At 45.2% G+C, this 20,256-nt stretch overlaps 1 protein-coding gene and 1 pseudogene across 1 annotated transcript; both read right to left on the bottom strand.

The window, feature by feature from the left end:
* Positions 1-1,215: 1,215 nt before the first annotated feature.
* Positions 1,216-13,007, bottom strand: LOC120751925 (endonuclease domain-containing 1 protein-like). Its single transcript, XM_040062468.2, has 5 exons — positions 12,908-13,007; positions 12,681-12,804; positions 7,005-7,146; positions 4,001-4,320; positions 1,216-2,603 (listed from the first exon to the last, which is right to left on the bottom strand). The coding sequence occupies exons 4-5, from the start codon at positions 4,283-4,285 to the stop codon at positions 2,058-2,060; spliced, it is 831 nt and encodes a 276-aa protein (XP_039918402.1). The 5' UTR covers positions 4,286-4,320; positions 7,005-7,146; positions 12,681-12,804; positions 12,908-13,007; the 3' UTR covers positions 1,216-2,057.
* Positions 9,468-11,097, bottom strand: LOC120751497 (uncharacterized; annotated as a pseudogene).
* Positions 13,008-20,256: the final 7,249 nt, after the last annotated feature.

Raw genomic sequence — 20,256 nt, 5'->3', positions numbered from 1 at the left:
GTCTTTCATCACCCAAAGTCCTGTAAGGATGTTCTGGGTACTGTGACATTATTGGTGGTGGTAAAAATTTCAGTGAGAAGCAACGTGTGGTTTCTATAAGACATGACCCTGCAATCCAGCCCTGTAGCAAGTAAACTCTATTGTGAACACCTATATTGGGTCTGACTGATGTAGAGTTCGCTGCCCTTGCAGTGCTGTGATTTGCATTGTTAGCTGGATGGGTGTTGATAACCAACCAGTGTTTTGGCTACTGTCGAGCTGCACTGTCCCTCTGGCATTCCTTCCCCCACCAAAGGGAATGGGTGTTGGCAAGATCCTGGGAGGGGACGCAACCAGGACAGCTGACACAAATCAGCCAAAGGGATATTCCATACCTTACGACTTCAGGTCAGATACATAAGCTAAGGGAGACAGGAGGAAGGCGGGGCATTCTTGAGTTTTCAGTTTTGGCTTTCTGGAGGAATTGTTACATGTGCTGAAGCCCTGCTTCTCGGGAAGTGTCTCAACATCACTGCTGATGTGAAGTAAAGACTGACATTTGCTCTCTTTAGCTCTTGCATGTGCAGACACACACCTTCCCACCTTCCTGGAGTTCGCGTGTGTGGAGATTCCTCCTTGGAGTAGAGAGGCCTCTCAAGGTCACTTCTCAAGGTTGATCCAAAGAGTTTTGACCATGGTCAAATGGTCATTTGACCATTAATATGGGTGGGTAACATCAATCCCTATTTAATGGTTTTTGCTGGTTTTAATATAACTGCTTTAATATATTGGCTTCAATACTGCTTCATAGTACACAATACGATGCTAGTAGTTACAGCTTCCATACGGTGAACTAAATAATTCTGATTAACGTATTTTTGCCTTATCATTATCATTATAAATCACATATAATTATGTAAATATGTATGGTTTGCAAGCCTCAAACCTGTGGGACAAGTTGTATAAAGTTTCAATAACATGTCATCTACAATCCTTTAGACATAAACAATTTCCAAAATCTGGGGCTAAGATTGGGTTCAGCTGAACCCAGACAGCTCACTAAGCTTACAAAGCAATAGGGTCCTTTCTGCAGCTTATGACTCAGCTGGAAGGTTTCTCTGTTAACTTTTGCCTGAAGCTCCAATTCTGCCCACACAACCACTCTCAAGGGAAAGGGACCCCCCAAGATCCCTAAATGTCCATGGTCAAAAAGAGCAACAGAAATAAGAAGCTATGTAAAATTTCACAAGGTTTTATTAGTAAATTACACGCTTGGCAGGAAATTGTTGTTAGTTCCTAAACTACTCTATAAGTACATGGCAGTGGGTATGCTTTTATGGATGAATTTTGCTGACCTGAAGACAGGTTTCTCACTTCCTAATGGAAATTAGATGCCATGTGAAGTCTGTTCTCTCAGATCTTCCTGGAAATGAATCAGAGGCCTTTGGGAGTCTTGAGTTGTCTTGTTCCCTTCTACAGTCCATTGGTCCTCCTCTACTCTGCTCTGCTGAGACCCCACCTGCAGTGCTGCCTCCACCTCTGGGATGCACCACAGAAGAAGGACATAAAGCTGTAGGATTGGAGTCCAGAGGAGGCCACAAAGATGCTCCAAGAGCTGGAGCACATCTGCTCTGGAGAGAAGGTGAGAGAGCTGAGGGTGAGAGCCTAGAGAAAAGAAGGCGCTTGGCAGAACTTGGACCCCTTCCAGAGCCTACAGTGTTTTAGAAGAGAGAGGGACTTTGGACAAGGGTATGGAGTAACAGGACAAGAGGAAATGGCTTTAAACTGAAAGCAGGTGGAGTTAAATAAGTTGTTAAGAAGAAATTCTTTACTATCAGGGTGGTTAAGGCCCTGGCACAGGTTGTCCAGAGAAGTTGTGGCTACTCTATCCCTGGAAGAGTTCAAAGCCAGGTTGGACAGGGCTTGGAGCCACTGAGGATAGAGGGAGGTGTCCCTGCCCATGGCCCTGAGCTGAGACTACATGGATGGTCTTTGAGATTCCTTCCAACCCAAAGCACTCTGTGACTCTATGACATGTGGCAAAAACTCCTGAGCCTGTCCCACCCAGGATGTGAGGCTTACTCCCGAGGACAGTGACTGTCAAACAGGGAAACCTGTCCCCTCCCATAGAGCTCGGTTAATGTGTCCTCCAGTTCCCCCAGTGTGAGGAGCTCAACCTGGTTCCTGTCGTTCTCAGCAATGACCGCCCAAGCCTTTATGTAGTTGTTGTCCACCATGCAGCAGGCAGCTGACCAGAGGTGGCTGGGTTTATTAACCCTGCCCTTGGCAATGTAGTTGTTCCCAGGCACAGCACCCACAATGACATAGGTGGTTTTACATCCCTGGGTCCTCCTGATCATCGTTTGCTGCTCGTAGTTGTTCCAGGCGCCACCGTTGAGTTTCTCATCCTGGGGCACTATGTTGGTGAGGGTGAAGGTAGCCATCCTGCTGTTGTAGTCATGATGGTGGCCACTGGGGTTCAAATGGCCCCGGTTCAAACCCGTCAGGTTCTTGTAGTCATGAAGGATAGCCTGGCTCTGGCTGAGTGTCTCTAAGCTGACATTGTATCGATTTAAGAGTGTCCACTCTTTTTTCATGGTTTTGGGATAAGCTGGGCTAATCAGCTTGACAGGAAAAGAAGAAGAAAAGGTGTTAGTAGTGGGGATGGGGATAATGGACCAGATTTGCCTAGAGCAGAAGTCTCTGAGTGTCAAGATCCCATTTTTTGTCAGGTCCTGATGGGGTACAATACCAGATTAGTTGCTTCAGTTCCTGTAAGGAACAAGTGCAAATATGTTTTTAATTTCAGAAATTCATTTCACATTCAGAGCATTATATACAGCTTTCCTTTGTGTATGAGTTTCTTCTGTGGTTCATTTTCACCAAATTAATCCTGCCACTCTGTCCTTAGCAATTGTGAGTGCTCCTGTTTTAAGGCCATCTTGCCTCTGTTAACTCCTCCTTTGAAAACCTTGCCCCAATAATCCCCTATAAATCCCATGACCCTGCCCCTCCTCACTCTCTTCATCTTCAGCTCTCTTTGTCTTCACCCCCCTTTGTCTTCGCCCCCTCCCCTGCCCAGAGTGGAGGGGAATAAATGGGTTCTCAAGCTTAACAACAAAGACTTGTCTTGTCTGTTTCCCTGCCAGCGGTTGTAACCTCCCTGGACACGATGGTCTCTCTTGCAACAAGCAATGACTTTGATTTCCTTGTTTTGTGTCCGTTATTCCCTTGGCCTGTTTTCCTAAAGTTTTGAAGTTTGTCTGAAAGACATCTGGAAGAGCTTTGAAGTTTGTGGAGTTCTGTCTGTCTGATGGATCCTTCTGGACCAAGCCTGAGCCAAAGGTGCTCAGGGGTCACTGCCCATGGATAGGGATCACAGCCTTCTGACTGGACTGACACTGATGCTCCTCACTTTTCACTGCCTGAAGTGTTACTTCAGAAATCCCTCCACTGTTAACCTGACCCTTGTATCAGCCAGGGCTTGTGTCTGCCTGGGCTTTGTCCCTTGGCCATCTTCACCCCATTCTGAGTTTCTCCTCACTTGCCTCACACTATTCACAAAGCCTGTTTGCCTCTTCACTGGGAGCAGACAAGCTTTGTCAGGGATGAAAAAACAAGTCAGGGCAAAGTGGGGATCAGATCCCAGCTGGACCATTGGTTCCTCAAATTTAGCTGCTGTTGGATGTATTTGCCCATCACTTGTTCTCTCACCACAGCAGGGCACAGGGAGAGGAATCATTTGACTTTGTCATGTAATACAAAGAAATCGGATTTGCTGTTCCTGTCTGGTCAATGCTAAAAACTGGGCACCTTTGGGATATGATTCATCTCATTCTCCTGCTGATGTCTCAGATGCACCAGAGGAATCATGTGGTGCAGGTGTTTGAAGTAAAATGAGGAGAATCCTGTCCAGTGTGTCTATTTGCATACATGTAGATGGGTGGGACAAAATAGAAATGGTTATTTTAAAAGTGCTCTTAATGACTGGAGCGTGATGTGCTGTGAGGCAGACACTCACCTGGGGCTCAACCAGCCATGTTTTAGGTCTTTTGCCAGGTCCAGGCCCGTAGATGTAAGCAGAATACACAGGAATACGCATCTTCCTGTCGTACAGGGTGGCAAAGTAATACTGGTTCTTGTAGCGCTGACAGATCCAGGCTGGTTTCTGCGGCTCCAGAGCTTGATTTGGGGGGATCTCCCGGAAAAAGAACTGAGGACATGAAGTTTCAAAGGACTTCACCACCTCACTGTGCCCCAGCCAGAGGCAGCTGGCCAACACCTGCAGCAACAGCAGCCGCAGCATTGCGAGAGAATTTCAAGTGAAGGGCTCTTGCTCCCCTGGAAGGCAAATGCAGAGGAGGGGATATGAGAGACCAAGGAGGGGTTAACTTCTGTCCTCCTGGATACAGAAACATCATCAGTGCTATAGGGCTGTGCAGGGAGATGACTGGTGATGAAAGGTTAATGGTACAGAAGTTACAGGAGAAAATATGTTTATTCCTCCCTGGATGAAAGACAGTTAGCATACCTGGCCTCCCCCACACAAGGAGGAATAAATCTAAGGTGGGCCTAAACAGCAGGTGGAGTGGAGTGGAGACACCATGGCCAGGCTCTGTCAAAACCCTTGCAGACAAAACACCTCAGTGGCATTTTCTAGCTGATAATCTGCATGGCAACTGAAAACCATGGGAGATAAATGAAGATGTCCTTCTCCTGAACCAGCAACCATGGCAAAATTCCTTTCCTTGGACTGATGCACATCCCCATCCCAAGGTTACTGCAGGTTCTTCATTGAGATATCCACCCCCAAGGCATGAGAAGCCCTCTCTGAGAAAGATGTATGACTACATACAAATGCCACCTAAATGTAAAGAAATAATATAAAAGTGAATTAAAAATGGAAAGAAGTGATGGAATACTCCGTTGTAACTTCTGGGATCAGTTGATGGGCTGAACCTGCCTTCTTCTCCTTCGGGATGCCTATTGGGTAAGAATCCTACTTTAAGCATACTGAATGATTACCTCAAGTGAGCTTTTGTTGGGGATTAAAGCTTATTAGTACCTTGTTCTGAATTAGTATCTTGCTTTGAATATCTTTTTGCAGTCAGACACTTTCACTGGCAAGCCTCAAACCTTAACCTGACACAGTTTTATTAATAGTGTTATTCTGTAAACAGTTCAGATGAGTCCTGGGGCACTGGCAGTTTCTGGCAGTGGGTAAAAGTGTGGAGAACCAGAAGGAGTTTTTCTGGTTGGTGTGTCACCCTGAACACATCAGTCAAACCCTCCAACCCAGAGAACTGCTCAGCGAAGGGTCCCCACAACAGGACACCAACAGACTGATAAGGCAGAAGGGTTTTGGCTTTCATGAGGTGCTGTCAGACTGGACAAACAAAAGGTTTGAGGAAATCTCCCTTTTTCACATGAGAGGGTGAAATCTGAAATAGGTTTTAGGTGCCCAGAGGAGGCAATGGTGGGGGCATAGCCTGTTGGAGGGGTATTCCAAAGCCACCCAATGCCTAAACAGCTCTCATGGCAAAGTTATCATGGAGCTGAGGTATGGCAGTGGGATAAGGTCATCTTTTCCAGCCTACCTCAGTTGGTCAAGAGCTCAGCTTTTGCACTGACACTGGAGAAAAGATCCTGCAACAAAGCAGGGCCTGGAAGCCCCTACTTCCAAACATGATCTCATAGAATCACAGAAGATGCTGAGTTGGAGTGGACCCAGCAGAATCATCAAGCCCAAGTTCTGTCTCTGCCCGGGACAGCCCCGGAAATCCCACCATGTGCCTGACAGTATCGTACAAACACATCTTGTACTCAGGCAGGTGTGGTGGTGTGGCCACTTTCCCTAGGGAGCCTGTCTCATGGCTCAACCACCCTCTGGGTGAAAAACCTCTTCCTGATATCCAGCTTAAATTTTCGCTGACTCGGTTTCTGGCCATTCTCACTCCCTCCTGCTCTGAGCACCTTCCCACAGCAGACACCTGCAGCTGGGCAGGGACTCTGCTCAGCCCCCTGCAGTGCCCAGCTGGCCTTTCATCTCATGGGGTATTGGGCAGGGAAAAAACAACAATGCTGCACTTCCTGCATGTCTCTGGCCCCATCCAGGTTCACACAGACACGCAGCTCTTCCAGTCAGAGCCAATACTGAACCCCAAATTATCCACTTGGGGTCCTGCGTCTCAGCTGACATTGGGGTTAAGCTACATATACCCTTGGCTGTGACACAAGACATCTGGTCCTTTTTCTCTTTAGCAACCCTGGGTCCGGAACACTGTGACCAGTAAGCTGGAAACTAAGAACAGGAACAAGTGGTGAGTTTTTACAGTACTCTGCAGAGCATGCCCATAGCTGCCCCAAATCAAGCAGAGGAGTTCCAAAAAAGTGCAAAAGTTCCTTTTGTATGACCCGCCCCCGCCGCCCCCCCCCCCCCCCCCCACCCATGAGCTTAAAAGATATTGAACTAACTTCATGTCTAACTTAATATCAGATATATAGGAACCAACCTGCCGTGGTAAAGAGCAGCACAGGATTCTGCTTGCAGCCCTAAAGTGGCAGAGGACTCTCAAATGCCTCTGCTGCAGTCTCAGATTGTTGGGGTTTTTATATGATCTCCAAGTAGGCAGAGTTGTTAGATTTTCCCAAGCAGGGTTTAGAGTGCGTTTGCCCAGGAGTTCAGGCACCTGTGTTTGTCCAGAGGCCTCTTGCAAAGTCATGGGTGGAGTTTTGGTGCGCAATAAACTCACCCCTCCTTCTTATTCAACAGTTTTGATGTTAATTTTCTGGGTGACTTGGCTTGAAATTCTTTCTCAAATCATTCCTTCTGTCCTTGCCCTCCTTTTCAGAAAGTGTTAAAGAGCTGCAAAATTCAGTTCATTCATAAACTCTCCTTGCTCCTTAGAGAGCAGGTGTTGGAACTCAGCAGCTCCAACCTAGGCTTTCTCTCTATATATTTATTCCAAAACTCAGGGAAGACTTGAAGTATTGGAGTAAATGATGACAAAGGAGCAAGAGCTTACCTTAAAGCAGAGTCTCAGAAGATGCAGCCAAAGAGTTCCTTTCTTCTTCTCCCTGGAGAAACACTTGGCTGATCCCCCAGGAGTCCCAGTGCAATATATACCTGGTCATAAATCTGTCCGTTGTGATAAACAGGGAATTTCACTGAAAAGAAAGGTTCTCTGTCATTATTCACGGAGATCTGTTCACTCCCACCCTGAAGTGGGGTGACAGTTGATACTTGCAATTTCCTCAGGATTTCTCCAAGGTTCTTGCAGCATCACGTGTCAGGGGAAAATAACTAGGTCTGGTGACTTATCTGTTCATTTCCTCATTCCCCATGAATGGGGACCTGCATGTGTTTCTGTTCCTGGCAGAACATCTCTTGTGGCATTAGACTGACTAGCCTGTCTCTGAGTATACCCAGATGTTCACAATCTGCTCTTCTGCAGCCTCTCAGAACACAGTTAGTATGGTCAGCCTGGATATTTTCCCCTGCCCAATTGCAAAGGCTTTGTAAGAGCCCTCATTAATGCAAAGCCTGCTGCTGAGAAGGCTCTGGGAGACCTTAGAGCCCTTTCCAGTACCTGAGAGTGGTTCACACGGAGAGGAACTTTTGAAAAACCTTTTGAATGACAGGACAACAGCGAGCAGCTTCAAACTGACAGAAGGCAGGGCTAGATTAGATGTTAGGATTAGATTTTTGTCTTAGAAGAGCAGGCTCAGGCCACTCTACAATTACCTGAAAAGAGATTGTAATGGGGTTGAGGATGGTCTCTTCTACCATGCCAGTAGTGAGAGGACTAGAGGAAAAGACTTTAAGATGAGACAGGAAATTCAGATTAGATATTTAAAAAATTCGTTCAACTGTCACGTGGTCAGGCAATGGAGAAGGTTGCCCAGAGAGGTGCTGGAGTCACCATTCCTGGAAGTGTTTCAGAGGCATCTGGATTTGGTACTGAGTGATATGGATTAGTGGTTTAAGGTTTACAGTGGTGGTGCTGGGAGGATGGTATGACAGGATGACCTTGGAGGTCTATTCCAACCTCTGATTCTGTCATTCAGTGATTCTATGAAACCGATTCCTTTCTCTTTTTGGTCTCCCAAGTATTTCATAAGTATGCTGTGGAAGGCAGGGAATTTCTGGGTACTGCCAGGGGTAAAGGTTCCCAGTACAGCTCAAGGAACTGATGGAGGTGCGATTTGTGGGGTTGGTCAATCACCCATAATTTCAGAGCCTGGAAAGCAGTGGCAGTGGGGCATGGGATGAGCAGGGATGAGGATGAGTGTGGTCTCAATCCCCAGCAGTTGTGAAGAGGTAAGTGTGCGAGTCAGAGGAAGCCCCCTGTGGTACAGCAGAGTTGTCTGCAGAGGTTCCTCGGCCTGAAGTAGCACTGATGTTCTAGGAACTGTGACATTATTGGTAGTAGTAATTTCAGCAAGAAGCAGCTCATTTATACATGACGTGACCCTGCAAACCAGCACTGCAGCAAATAATTTTTATTGTGAAATACTCAGGAGCTAAATGATCTGTCCTATGCTGATCTTTTGATTATGACACTTAATACATTGAATATATTGAATATATTGAATATATTGAACATACTGAATATATTGAATGCATGTTCCCAAATGAGTTCTCTGTAATTTTGCAGAAAAGCTTCAGAAGCAGAGGAGAGAATGAAGGTGGACAAGCAGTGCATCATAGAAATTTATCTTTGGCTACTCAAAGACTCCTTTATATCCAATGCTTCATGCTGCCTGTCTGATACAACAGGTGTTTGCAGTTTCAAAAACAAGCAAAAAACCGCATGTCTCAGGATCACATAATCACTGAATTGTTGAGTGGGGGAAGGACCACTCAAAATCTAGTCCATATCCCTGGTCAAGGGGAACATCTAGAGCAGGTTGTCCAGAATCTTGTCCTTGCACCTGGAGTGCTGCGTCCAGCTCTGGGGCCCAAAACATGAGAAGAACAAAATCATATTGGAGTGGAGTCCAGTGGAGGCCACGAAGGTGTTACAAGGTCTGGAACACCTCTGCTCTGGAGACAGGCTGAAACAGCTGAGGGTGTTTGGCCCTGACAAGAAAAATCTCTGGGGAGAAGTTGGATCCCCTTCCACTATCTAGAACTTCACCATGAGATCTGGAGAAACAAGGGGATGGAGTGACAGGACAAGAGGGAATGGTTTCCCACTGACAAAAGGCAGGGTTAGATGAGATGTTAGGGGAAAATTCTATACTGAGGGGGTGGTGAGGCCCTGTCATGAGGTGAGCAGAGAACCTGTGGCTGTCCCAGGCCTGGAAGTTTTCAAGGCCAAGTTGGATGGGGCTTGCAGCTGCCTGGTGTAGTGAAAGGTGTCCGTGCACAGAGAATGGGATGGAACAAAATGATCTTTAAAGTCCCATAAAGCACAACCCATTCTGTGATCCCATGACATGTGGGAAAAGCAGCCAAGCCTTTTCCATCCAGGATGTGAGGTTTGTTAGCAGGAACAGGCACTGTCGAACAGAGAGACCTTTCCCTTCCCATAGAGCTGGGTCAAGCTGGTCTCCAGCTCGGCCAGTGTGAGGTTCTGGACCTGGTTCCTGTTGTTTTCAGCAGCCACCCAAGTCTTCATGCCGGTGTTGGTCTGGCAGCAGGCAGCTGAACAGATGTGGCTGGGTACATTAACCCTGTTATTGGAGATGCTGGTGGTCCCAGGCACAGCACCCACAATGACATAAGTGATATTACAGCCCTGGGTCTGGAGGGCCATTGTCTTGGTCTCATAGTCATTCCAGGCACCCTGGTTAAGTGTGCTGTTCTGGGGCACTATGTTGGTGAGGGTGAAGGTAGACCACTTGCTGTTGTTTCCACTTCGGTGGCAGCTGGGGCTCAAGTGACCATGGTCCAAACCCTGGAGGTTGTTGTAGTCTTGGTTGATAGCCTGACTCTGGCCAATTTGCTGTGGAGTGATCTTGTATTCTTTTTAATGGAATACTCTGTATCCATATCCTTGGGATAAGTTGGGTTCATCAGCTGGACAGGGTAAGAAGAGGAAAAGGTATCAATCATGAGGATGGATGTAATGACACAGATTACCCTGGAGAAGACCACTCTGATGGTCAAAATTCCATTTATGTCATCTCAGTGCAGGAAAATGTATGACTATAAGAGAAATCATGCACGTGCCCCTCTTGCATGAATGAGGAGAGAAAGTGAAAAGAGAAAGCAGCTCAGAATCTGACTGCTCTCATTTTGACTTTTGCCCTTTGTGATCCAGCCTGCAGCCTATGCTGGGAGACCTTTTCCCTTGAGGCTTTGTCCCTGGGCCATCTCACTCCATTCTGAGTTTCTCCTCACTTTCCCTCATGCCTCTCACAAAGCCTGTTTAACTCTTGACTGGGAGCAGACAAGCTCTGTCAGGGATACAGAACAGCTCCGGGCAAAGTGGGGATCAGATCCCAGCAGGACTGTTGGGCCCTCAGGTGCAGCCTCTCTTGGATGCCTTTCCCCCATCACTTGGTCACCCAGCACAGCACAGGGCACAGGGATGGGAATCACTGGACTTTGTCATGTAATGCCAAGCAATCGGATTTGCTGTTCCTGTCAGGCCAAGAGAGAAAACTGGGCACCTTAGGGATGTGATTCATCTCATTCTTTTGCTGATGTCTCTGATGCATCAGAGGAACCATGTGGCGCAGGTATTTGAAGTTCAATTAGAAAATCCCATCCAGCGTGTGTCCACTTGCATGTGTGTGGTGGGGTGGGAGGAAACACAAAGTTGGATGAAATGCTGCAGTTCTTATGTTAAGGACTGGAGGGTGATATGCTGTAAGAGTGACACTCACCTGAGGCTCGACATACCATGATTTGGATCTGTTGCCAGGTCCAGGCCCGTAGATGTAAAGCAGGGTACACTGGAATGCGTAAATCTCTATCTACAGGGTGGCATAGTGATAGGAGTTGTTGTATTGCTGACAGATCCAGGCTGGGTTCTGTGGCTCCAGGACATTATTTGGCATGGTTCCTTCATAGAAAAACTAAGGAAAATCTTCAAAGGACATAACCACCTCACTGTGTCCCAGCCAGAGGCTGCTGGCAAATACCTGCAGCAGCAGCAGCCGCAGCATCGTGGCAGGATTTCAGTGATGGACTCTTGCTCCCCTGGAAGGCAAATGCAGAGGGACACTCAGCTTGGAGAGAGCTGGTCATGGCCCGTGCAGGTGGGACACAGCTGTCACAGGAGCAGTCTATTCCCACTGCTCATTCATTGACAACTAGACTGGACTCATTTTCCTCCACTTCCAAAAGTCCATGAATAGTGTAACAATGATCTGGTTATTATAACCAGATATAAGCATAAGAAGTAATGAACCTCTCAACCGACTCCTGAGGTCTACGAGCTCATGGTTTTGCATTTCACTGGTTTTTTTAATATATATATTTGTGCTCAAATGACTATTTACTGGATCTTCTCTGCCTTTCGAGTTAGTGGAGGCACTGCCTACATGTTTCCCTGAGCTGTGCACTTTCTGGATGAGACATGTTCAGTAAGCTCTGCTGCCCAGTGATCCAACTCTTCTGTGGTCTTTTCTGAAGACAAGCCTCCATTATTTAAAAAAAAAAAAAAAAATAATAATAATAATAATAATCCTGTAGGATCTTCCAGTCTTCCTAAAGTTGGGAGATCAGAGATTCTTACATGAAGTAGTTTTGGTAAGTTTTCCATATCATGGTACTAAAAAACCTCAGGATTTGCTGCATTTTTTAGGGAAAATTTTTTTAAGATCTGTCTTCTCCCAGTTGATGTTCTCCTGATTTCTCCCTCAGTTTTCTTTTTATCAGATGCTAAAGGCAGCAGTCCAACCTCATGCTCCAAGCAGGACAAGTTGTGAAGTAGCTGAGCAAGTGCAGGGAAATGGAAACAGCTCTTCTAACTGCAGTAGTGGAAAAATGGGATTTTGAACTTGAGAGCAGTAGTGTTTCTACTTTAATGGCTAGATGTGGCACTCAGTGCCATAGTCTGGTTGAAAAGGTGGTGATTGATCAAAGGTGTGACTTGATGATCTGGGACATCTTTTCCAAGCCTAAATGATGTGATTCTACCGAAAAAAAAAAATGAACTGCCATCAAATCCTTCTCCTGAGTTTTCAGTCCCCATGGAAAAAGAAAGTGACTAGCTGAAGAGATGCTAGATAGATGGAAGTCTGCAAGTCTTCAGGGCAAAATAAATCACAGAGGGAAGAAGCGAAATGCACATGAGAAAATAAAATACAAGAAAGAGAAATGTTGCTTGGAGAGGGGGATTGAAGAGATTTGTGCTCTTCTGGACTGTTCTCCTTCAAGGGCAGCAAAGATCCCACAGGCAGGATCTGTGAGCAAGGACAGAGAGGGAGTGTAAACACCTCAAGGGAAGCACACTCTATATATCAAGGAGGACAGTGATACATGCAGGTCTCACCTTGCATGCCAAGGATGATCACAGAATCACAGAAAGAATCATGGAATGATTTGGATTAGAAGGGACCTTAGGGATCATCCATTTCCAAGCCCCCTGTTATGACACCAAGCAATGACACCTTCCACTAGACCAGGTTCCTCAAAGTCCAATTCAACCTGGCCTTGAAAACTTCCAGAGATGGGGCATTCACATGTTCACCTTTGCCAGGTGTACGAATGAGAGTGAGCTTCAAGGCATGGGTGAAACACTGACCCAATCAGACCAAAGATTAGAGGTTCACAGAAAAGGCATCAGCTGCTTGTTCTTTTCTTCCCCTGTGTCCCAGAAGTTACTCTAAATCACCTCTGCTGCACAGCTCTCCCTCAAGGAACGTTTTCTGTGTGAAAAATAGAACCCTTGTTCAGAGCCATATGAAAAGTATCAATTTTATGGAGAAAACTGCAAGGAAAAGGTAAGGTATAAAAGATTGACTATGTTACCAAATCCCCCCAAGGACAGCAGATGTACATTATCCATTTTAAACATATTTCCTCAAGTCTTTCTATGCAACACTCCAAATGCTGGCTCATGGCAACCCTTGAATTTTGGAGGAAAATGTGTTCAATCCATTCTTTCCTCACAAGGATCAACAGCTTTTTTAACATCCTACAGTTCAGCTGAAAAAGTTGGTGTAGGATTTGGATATCTTTGGTTACCTTAACTCTACCAGATCAGGTGCCACAGTCCCTATGCATGCAGAGCAGATAACACTGAGGTGGCAGAGAGGTCACCTCCTTGCCACCAATGAAGCACCACCCTGCTAAAAGCAGTCACAGCTGATAGCTGTCAGGTTCCCTGCGGTTACTCTCACCCTTTCAGTTTCTTTCAGCTTTGGAGACCAAAACTCAGTGCAGTATTTTCACTTTATGATCCTCACGTGGCAAAACCTCTGAACTGCATAAGACAGAGGGAGTGAGCAACCCCCACTGGGGGCCAGGCTTTTAGCCAAATAAGGGAGAAGGATGATAAGAAGCAAACCCTGTGGAGGCAGGATGGTGTTTTTATCGTGGCAATTGTTCTCCCTGAAACAACTGGCTCAGCTGTAGAGCTCCCACCCCTCACCCCTGGGGAAGGTCACATTCACACCTGAGGGTTTTCATCCCTTCTGATGCAACTGCCCTGATGTGAGAGGCAGCTGAGAAAAGGTCATAAACCATCAAAGACCCCCTGAAGTGTCCTCAGACTCATTCCTGAGGCCTTCCACAAAAGGACTGAAAGCTTCCTGCAAGGTGAGATACCTGGGCATTCCCACCCAGCTTGAGCATATTTTAACTCATTGGACTTTTTGTCTGGGGGCTTTTTCCCCCTCCACACCCAAGGGATCAAGTCTGTGACTATCACTTCAACCAACAGACATCAAAATAACAACAATAAAATCTTGTCCCTGGATCCATGGGTGGCGAGATCTTTCTACTCATACCCTTTCTTTCTCTTTATTTTTTTCTTTGATATATTTTCCTAAGTGATATTTTAATGGATATATATATATATATATATATATATATATATATATATATATATATGGAGATGTATATATGGAGATATATATATATATGTTATATGGATATATAATATGGCTATTAATAAAGATAATACTAATCAAAATTACTACATACCTCCATTCCATTGCAACCAAATTGTTCTAAAATAAACCCATATACATATATATTTTTAAAAACTCTGGTCATTCAGTTTTGTTTCTAATCCATCCCAAGGGATCTACTAACAAGAACCTGGGTTACCCTTCCCTTCTGGTCTCTGCAGTTTTTCCTCAAGTAAAATGGAAGTCTCTGCGTATTAAAGCAACACTGGAGCCTGAATCTTGAATTTGTGGAATTTTCTTTCCACCGTACAGTGATAACAACACACTTCCTCATAAGCTATATAGCAACACTGATAACTGCACTTCAATTTCATGAACATTTTGGTCTGTATAGAAATTAATCCATGCTGTGGTTTCATACAGATACATTTTTAAGAGGATGAAATATCTTATTAATACAACCTGCTTATTAAGCCTCCTTTGATTTTTTTCTTCCTGGAATATGTTTGTATACTAGGGCCAGGATTTCACCATGTATGTGGACTTCCAAATGCTGTGGAGATTTGGCTTCTTTGAAGTTGTTCTCAGATATGTTACCAAGGTGATCTGAGCATGGAGCACATACCATGTTTTCCAAAGCCTTTGGAAAACAGGGATTCAGATTTTTTGAGTCTGGCCAAAGGGAGGCTGAAGGGTAGCCCAACAGTCTCCTACAGCTACTCAAAAGGTCAAGAACAACAAAGCTGAGCTCTTTGTGGCAGAGCCAGGCATTGTAACAAAGGGCAGCAATCACAGACTGGCTTGGGAGGCAGAGGTTGCACAGCAGGATAAAAATTGCCTCTAGGCAGGTACTACAACACTGAGACAGGTTGTTGGGAAATGACAAATGATGAATTGCAGAGGTGACTCAAGTCTTAGCTGGATGAAAACACAGCTGAATTAATCCTGCGGCTGATGTTGCCGAACAGCATTTCTTTGATCCTGTGGTAGATAATCTCCCAACTTCTCCCCATCCCACCCCACCCTGGCCTGCTGCACTCAGATACTGCCCAGAAAAATCATGTCAGTGCAGTAAATAGCCAAATCTCTGATCCTGAGAGTTGTACTTTTAAGTCCTTTTTATAGCCCACTCACAGAAAACACACCACGTACCTCAGAGTGCCAGGAGGAGGAGGAGGACACACTTCCAGAATCCTGTTTCAGATTCCTCTGGGGAAAAGATAGCAACTAGATGAGACCCCAGCCACTTATCTCTTTGCCTAAAGAGAGACGGATCTTTTTCAACAGTGTCTGGATCAATTTTGCTCCTCTGCTAGCCATCCCCACGCTTCAATAAATACAAGCTTTGCTACTGCACGTTAGTTATGCCAAGGGTAATTAGCAGTTACGTCAACATGATTTCCAGTTTGACTGCTGGCTGACTCCACATGGAAATGAGGTTGTTGATTGCAAGAGGAAATATGTCAGACCAGGCTTTAGAGGAGAGCCTTGTTGCTCATGAGGAAGAGCAGCCCTTGTGCTCAGGGGCTGTGTGTTTGGTCATCTCTGCTGGGCTTGGCATCCGCTGGAGCCCGTGGATGTGGCACGGAAGGGAGAGGCAGATGTGTGCAATGGGCAATGCTGATCTTCCCTTCACCTCTGAAGGTGTCACTCAGAGCTCAGTGCCTCCGGCCAGAAAAGATGTGGTAATGCTGCATTGCAGGAGGTGGCCGAATCAAATCCTGGCCTAATTAAGAACACGTCCTTATAACAATGAGTTCACAAGAAATTGGCCCTGGAGGACAGTCTAACACAAACAAACAGCTGTAGGAACTCGGTCCTGGCTCACCCAATCTAAATGACCTGTAGACCCAGGAGCTCACGTTTTGGCTAAGCAGGATTTGCCCTGTTTAAGGACTCGTTCTCAGCACTCCCTGTAGAGTCAATACAAGAGGAATATCCAAATTTCCAGGGATGGAAGATGAAGGGAATTGCACTATAAAAGTGTTTCTTGCTCTCTGATGACCATGAGGATTCACAGAGGGACAAGCTCTGAGTTACACCTCCAACATTACATGAGCTGAGTCCCACTTTATGTTGCTGTCTCTAAATCCATGATGTCTATATCACATTACTTAGCCAAAGTGTAATAGAAAAATACAAAAGCCATCCATTTCCTTCTGGACAGACCTTCAAAGCAAACAGCCTCTCCTCATTTATTTTCATGGGCTTGATGTGTCAATCCACCAAGAATTTCAGGGGAGTTTTGCAACCTCTGTGGAAGGATGTTTTCTTGAGAGCACAACAAACAAGTAATCAGCCTAGCAAGGAAGAGGAGGGAAGGATGCACTTCATGCGATTCAGTCTGAGTGTTCTCAGATCAAGATGTTTGATGTGATTGTGGAAGACAACAGAGGGTAAGGAGCAAAGATTATTTTTCTTACTTCCTGGCAGGGTTGGTTGTGAGTTTTATGTCTTACTCAAGCCCAAAAGGGCTGATACAAGATCACCTGGTATGACGATGACCTCATGTTAAATTGGCTGTGGACTAGATGCAAATTTGAGTTCTTGAGAAGTGAAGTCAAAAGTTTTTTGTGCAGGTGACTTGTTCTGAGCCAGACCTCCTGCTGGACTAAGAGCCAGCTCATGGATGCCATGAAGCAAGTCAAAAGTCACCTTAGGCCTTCTCTGGGCTCCCCTTGTGATCCAGCCTTGGTCTGCAACACTACTCTTGCATCTCCAACAGAAGATCTCAGAGAGGACCTGTGATGCTTGCTTTGGGACTTGGTTTTCTGCTGCAGATACTATTTCACAGGACATGACCATTGCCAGTGGGATGTATGAGAATATCCTGAGTCTGGATACTATGGATGCCCAGTTCAATGTTCCATTTCACTCCTAAAGATCCAGAGAACAGGGTTATGGTAAAAATATAGCTCTGTCCATAACAAGCATCTGTGGAAATTTTAGATGGGTATTTCCAGCATTAGGTCAACAAGATATGATGAGTCATGAAATGTGGTAAGCAAACTCAGCATTTCCTTTGTTTTGTGGGCTTCTGCACTGATGTGGTTCTGAAAGTGTTGTACATGGGCAGCATCTCATTTCCCAAGTAGGAGAGAGAGGAATGGGAACATGGAAGGTGGATGGGTTTTGCAGGGGTAACTTGGAACAGGATGAGAAAATCAACCAGAAGAATAGGCAAATGCATCAGTGATGAGCCAAGATTTCCCTCAAACTAAACCAGACAGAGAAAAGCAGAAACCTGCACATAGACCTCACCTCAGCCACCTCTTGGACAATGAAGGCCCTTCCCTAGAACACAAACTTCCCCCCAATAACTGACTGCCAGGACCCAGCTCTCAGTGAGGGATATTTTCTGGGGTAGAAGGCAGCTGATGAGGTAAGGGAAGTGTTGGGTAGCAATACCCACAGCCCAGCTATGGGTCTAAGGAGAAGCTTTTTCATTCCTGAGAAACAAAAGCAAAAGTATCTGCTGTCACAAGTAGGAAACCAGCCCAGCAAAACTGGTTTACAGGAATCTGATTTTGAAATCCAGACTGGCTGATAAAAGGCAGATCCCGTAACAATGACATTTTGGAGGGCTTGGAAAGCTTTTGAGGTGTTTGTGCTGGGTTGACCTCTGGGGTTAGGCCACACCTGGTTGTCCTCATTGGAGCTCTTGGCTGCCTTGGTAGAAAAAGTCAGGTTCACCAGTTCTGTTACAGGCCGTTGTGCCTGGACAAAGCAAGAGCAAATACCACCATCATAATTTGGGTGTGAGGAACCCTAAACCAGAAGCACATCCACCTCAAGGTGGAGGTCCTGATGCAGAGATGGATTTGATCCCACTGTCCTGTGGAAACCCTTGGAGACACCATGAAGTTCGGGATGGAGCCAAACTTGAATAATCTGATCCAGCATTGATGGTAGATCTGCTGCAAGGATCGCAATGATCTTAGAGGTCTTTTCCAGACTAAATTATTCTATAATCCTAAAAAAACCCCCTTTTTTTTTGTTACAGAGGTTGGTGCAGAGGTTTCATCTCTGAGAATGGTGGGGAGAAGGAGTCAGTGTGAGTCAAGTCCAACCTCAAATGTCAAAAGGCAAATCTTTATGCAATTGTAGGCATTGTGAAAAAAATGTGCAGAGTTATTCAAAATAATACCAAAATACAGATCAATGTGGGAAAGCTGGAGCAATAAGAAGATTGAAGGTACCAGGTTTAACACTCGGTTTCTATGTCCTCGTTCTTGTTTTTCAGTCAGCTGCAGATCAAAATAAAAGATCAGCACAAAATGCAATGGTTGATACTTCTATGGGTATTTTTTGGTGGTAACAAGTGTTTCTTATAAATACAGGGCTGTTATTATCAGCCCAAACAGGCTATTCTGGGAGTCTGTACTACACGAAACAGCTCTGAGAACATGACTCTTTCTTTGCATACCACTCTCACACTTGTTTCTGACTATTATAATCATAGAATCACAGAAGGGTTTGGATTGAAAGAGACCTTCAAGATCATCTCATTCCAACCCCCTGCCATGGGCAGGGACACCTTTGACAAGACGAGGTTTCTCCAAGCCCCATCCAACCTGGCCTTGGGACACTTCCAGGGATGGGGCAGCCACAGTTTCTTTGAGTAACCTGTGCCAGGGCCTCACCACCCTCACAGAGAAGAATTTCTTCCCAATATCCCACCTAAGCCTGCCATGTGGCAGTGGGAAGCCATTCTCCCTTGCCTTGTCCCTCCAGGCCCTTGCCCAACATCCCTCTCCAGCTCTCTTGGAGCCCCTTTCAGCACTGAAAGGAACTCTAAGGTCTTCCTGGAGCCTTCTCTTCTCCAGACTGAGCACTCCCAACTCTCTCAGACTGTGTTCCAGGTTCTCCAGCCCTCCATCCATTCCCTGTGGATGCATTATTTGGGTTAGTGGCACAAACTTGCCATTAAAATCCATGAAATTATTTAATATCAACCTTTCAAAAAATCCTTTTTCTCCAAGATTAAAACAGGGAACACTCCTCTTTATTGTAACCTAGGGCAACTGCTCAGCCAGTTTTTTCCAATACAGAGGTATTCTCTCCTAAAGATCACAGATGCCCTGCAGCTACTGAGGCATTATTTGTCAGTGCTTTTACCATGAAGTCTTCTGCTCATCTGAGATTCTTTGTGTGTTACATTGTGTATTGAACTTTGGTTTTTACTCTTGGAAATCACTCCAACATTCAGAAAACAGAGGAACAGATTTAAAGGTATTATTTAGCCTCAAACTACTCTTTCACTCTCCAAATTATTTTGATTTAGCCTCCATTCAGGCAGTACATCTTTAAAAGGCTGCATGTTTTTTATCGTCAGTCATCCAAACAAATTAACCTGCAGAAACAACTGACCCTGAGGATAAGGAAATAATATTTACTAAGAGCAGGTAAAAACTCACAGCTTTTATTGGTTTGTCTGTCAGAGACTGACTTTTCTGTAGAAAACAAATTTCAGTGTGTTACAAACACTGAAAGTAATATTTTTTCAATTTCAATTTTGCAATTAGTTGTAATAAAGTTAGATGATTTTACTGATAAACTTTGAGAAAAAAATAATATGCCAGTGTGGAGAATTTGTCTACCTTTTGCCCAGTGATATTCAAGGACAAAACACACAAGGTATAAAAACTCCAGGCTTTTTGTTGCCTGACTATGTTCTTTGAAGAAACCCCATCACGAAAATCCCATCTTCCCAACCCCAAATCTGCTGGGCTCTCAGGAACCTACACCAGCAGTAAAACACAAGACAATCAAGTTTTACTTTAAAAAAAAAAAAAAAAAAAAAAAAAAAAAAAAAAAAAAAAAACCAAGAGCTATTTTTAGTACATATATTTCACTCCATCCTACCCAAAGCACTGCAAAGACGTCACACAGAGAAGGAAAAGAGCCAGACTGCCACATCATGCTCTGCACTGTGCTGAGGTGGGGAAGAGGCTGGGAAGAAGCTTTCCTGGAACCAGGCATGCTCTTTGGCAATTTTTTTTTTTTTTTTTTTAGGGAGAAGCAGAACAGTGTCAACAGCCCTGGCACAGGAAGGGGGTTGCCTGCGCTAGATCATGCTCAGCGATTGTGCGTAGGAAGTGGCGCAACTCTTCCCCGCACACAGTGGCTGCTGAAACTGCAGCACCGTGGTTTCGGTTGGGGATTGACATGATCCCCATGAGGCAGCTGTATGGAACCCTCCCCCTGAAGCAGAAAAGCTCTTTATCTTTGCCATGAGCCACTCCA

The sequence above is a fragment of the Hirundo rustica genome, chromosome 4 (assembly GCF_015227805.2).
Source record: "Hirundo rustica isolate bHirRus1 chromosome 4, bHirRus1.pri.v3, whole genome shotgun sequence".
NCBI classification, from domain to species: domain Eukaryota; kingdom Metazoa; phylum Chordata; class Aves; order Passeriformes; family Hirundinidae; genus Hirundo; species Hirundo rustica.
Note: the sequence above shows the minus strand (reverse complement) of the source record. Positions and strands in the feature narration are given on the sequence as shown.

Bases quoted from the DNA above. Each gene is read 5' to 3' on its own strand.
- LOC120751925 (XM_040062468.2), bottom strand. From the start codon at position 4,285: ATGCTGCGGCTGCTGTTGCTGCAGGTGTTGGCCAGCTGCCTCTGGCTG. The intron at 2,604-4,000 runs GTGAGTGTCTGC...TTTCCTGTCAAG, and splicing joins CATGGCTGGTTGAGCCCCAG to CTGATTAGCCCAGCTTATCC.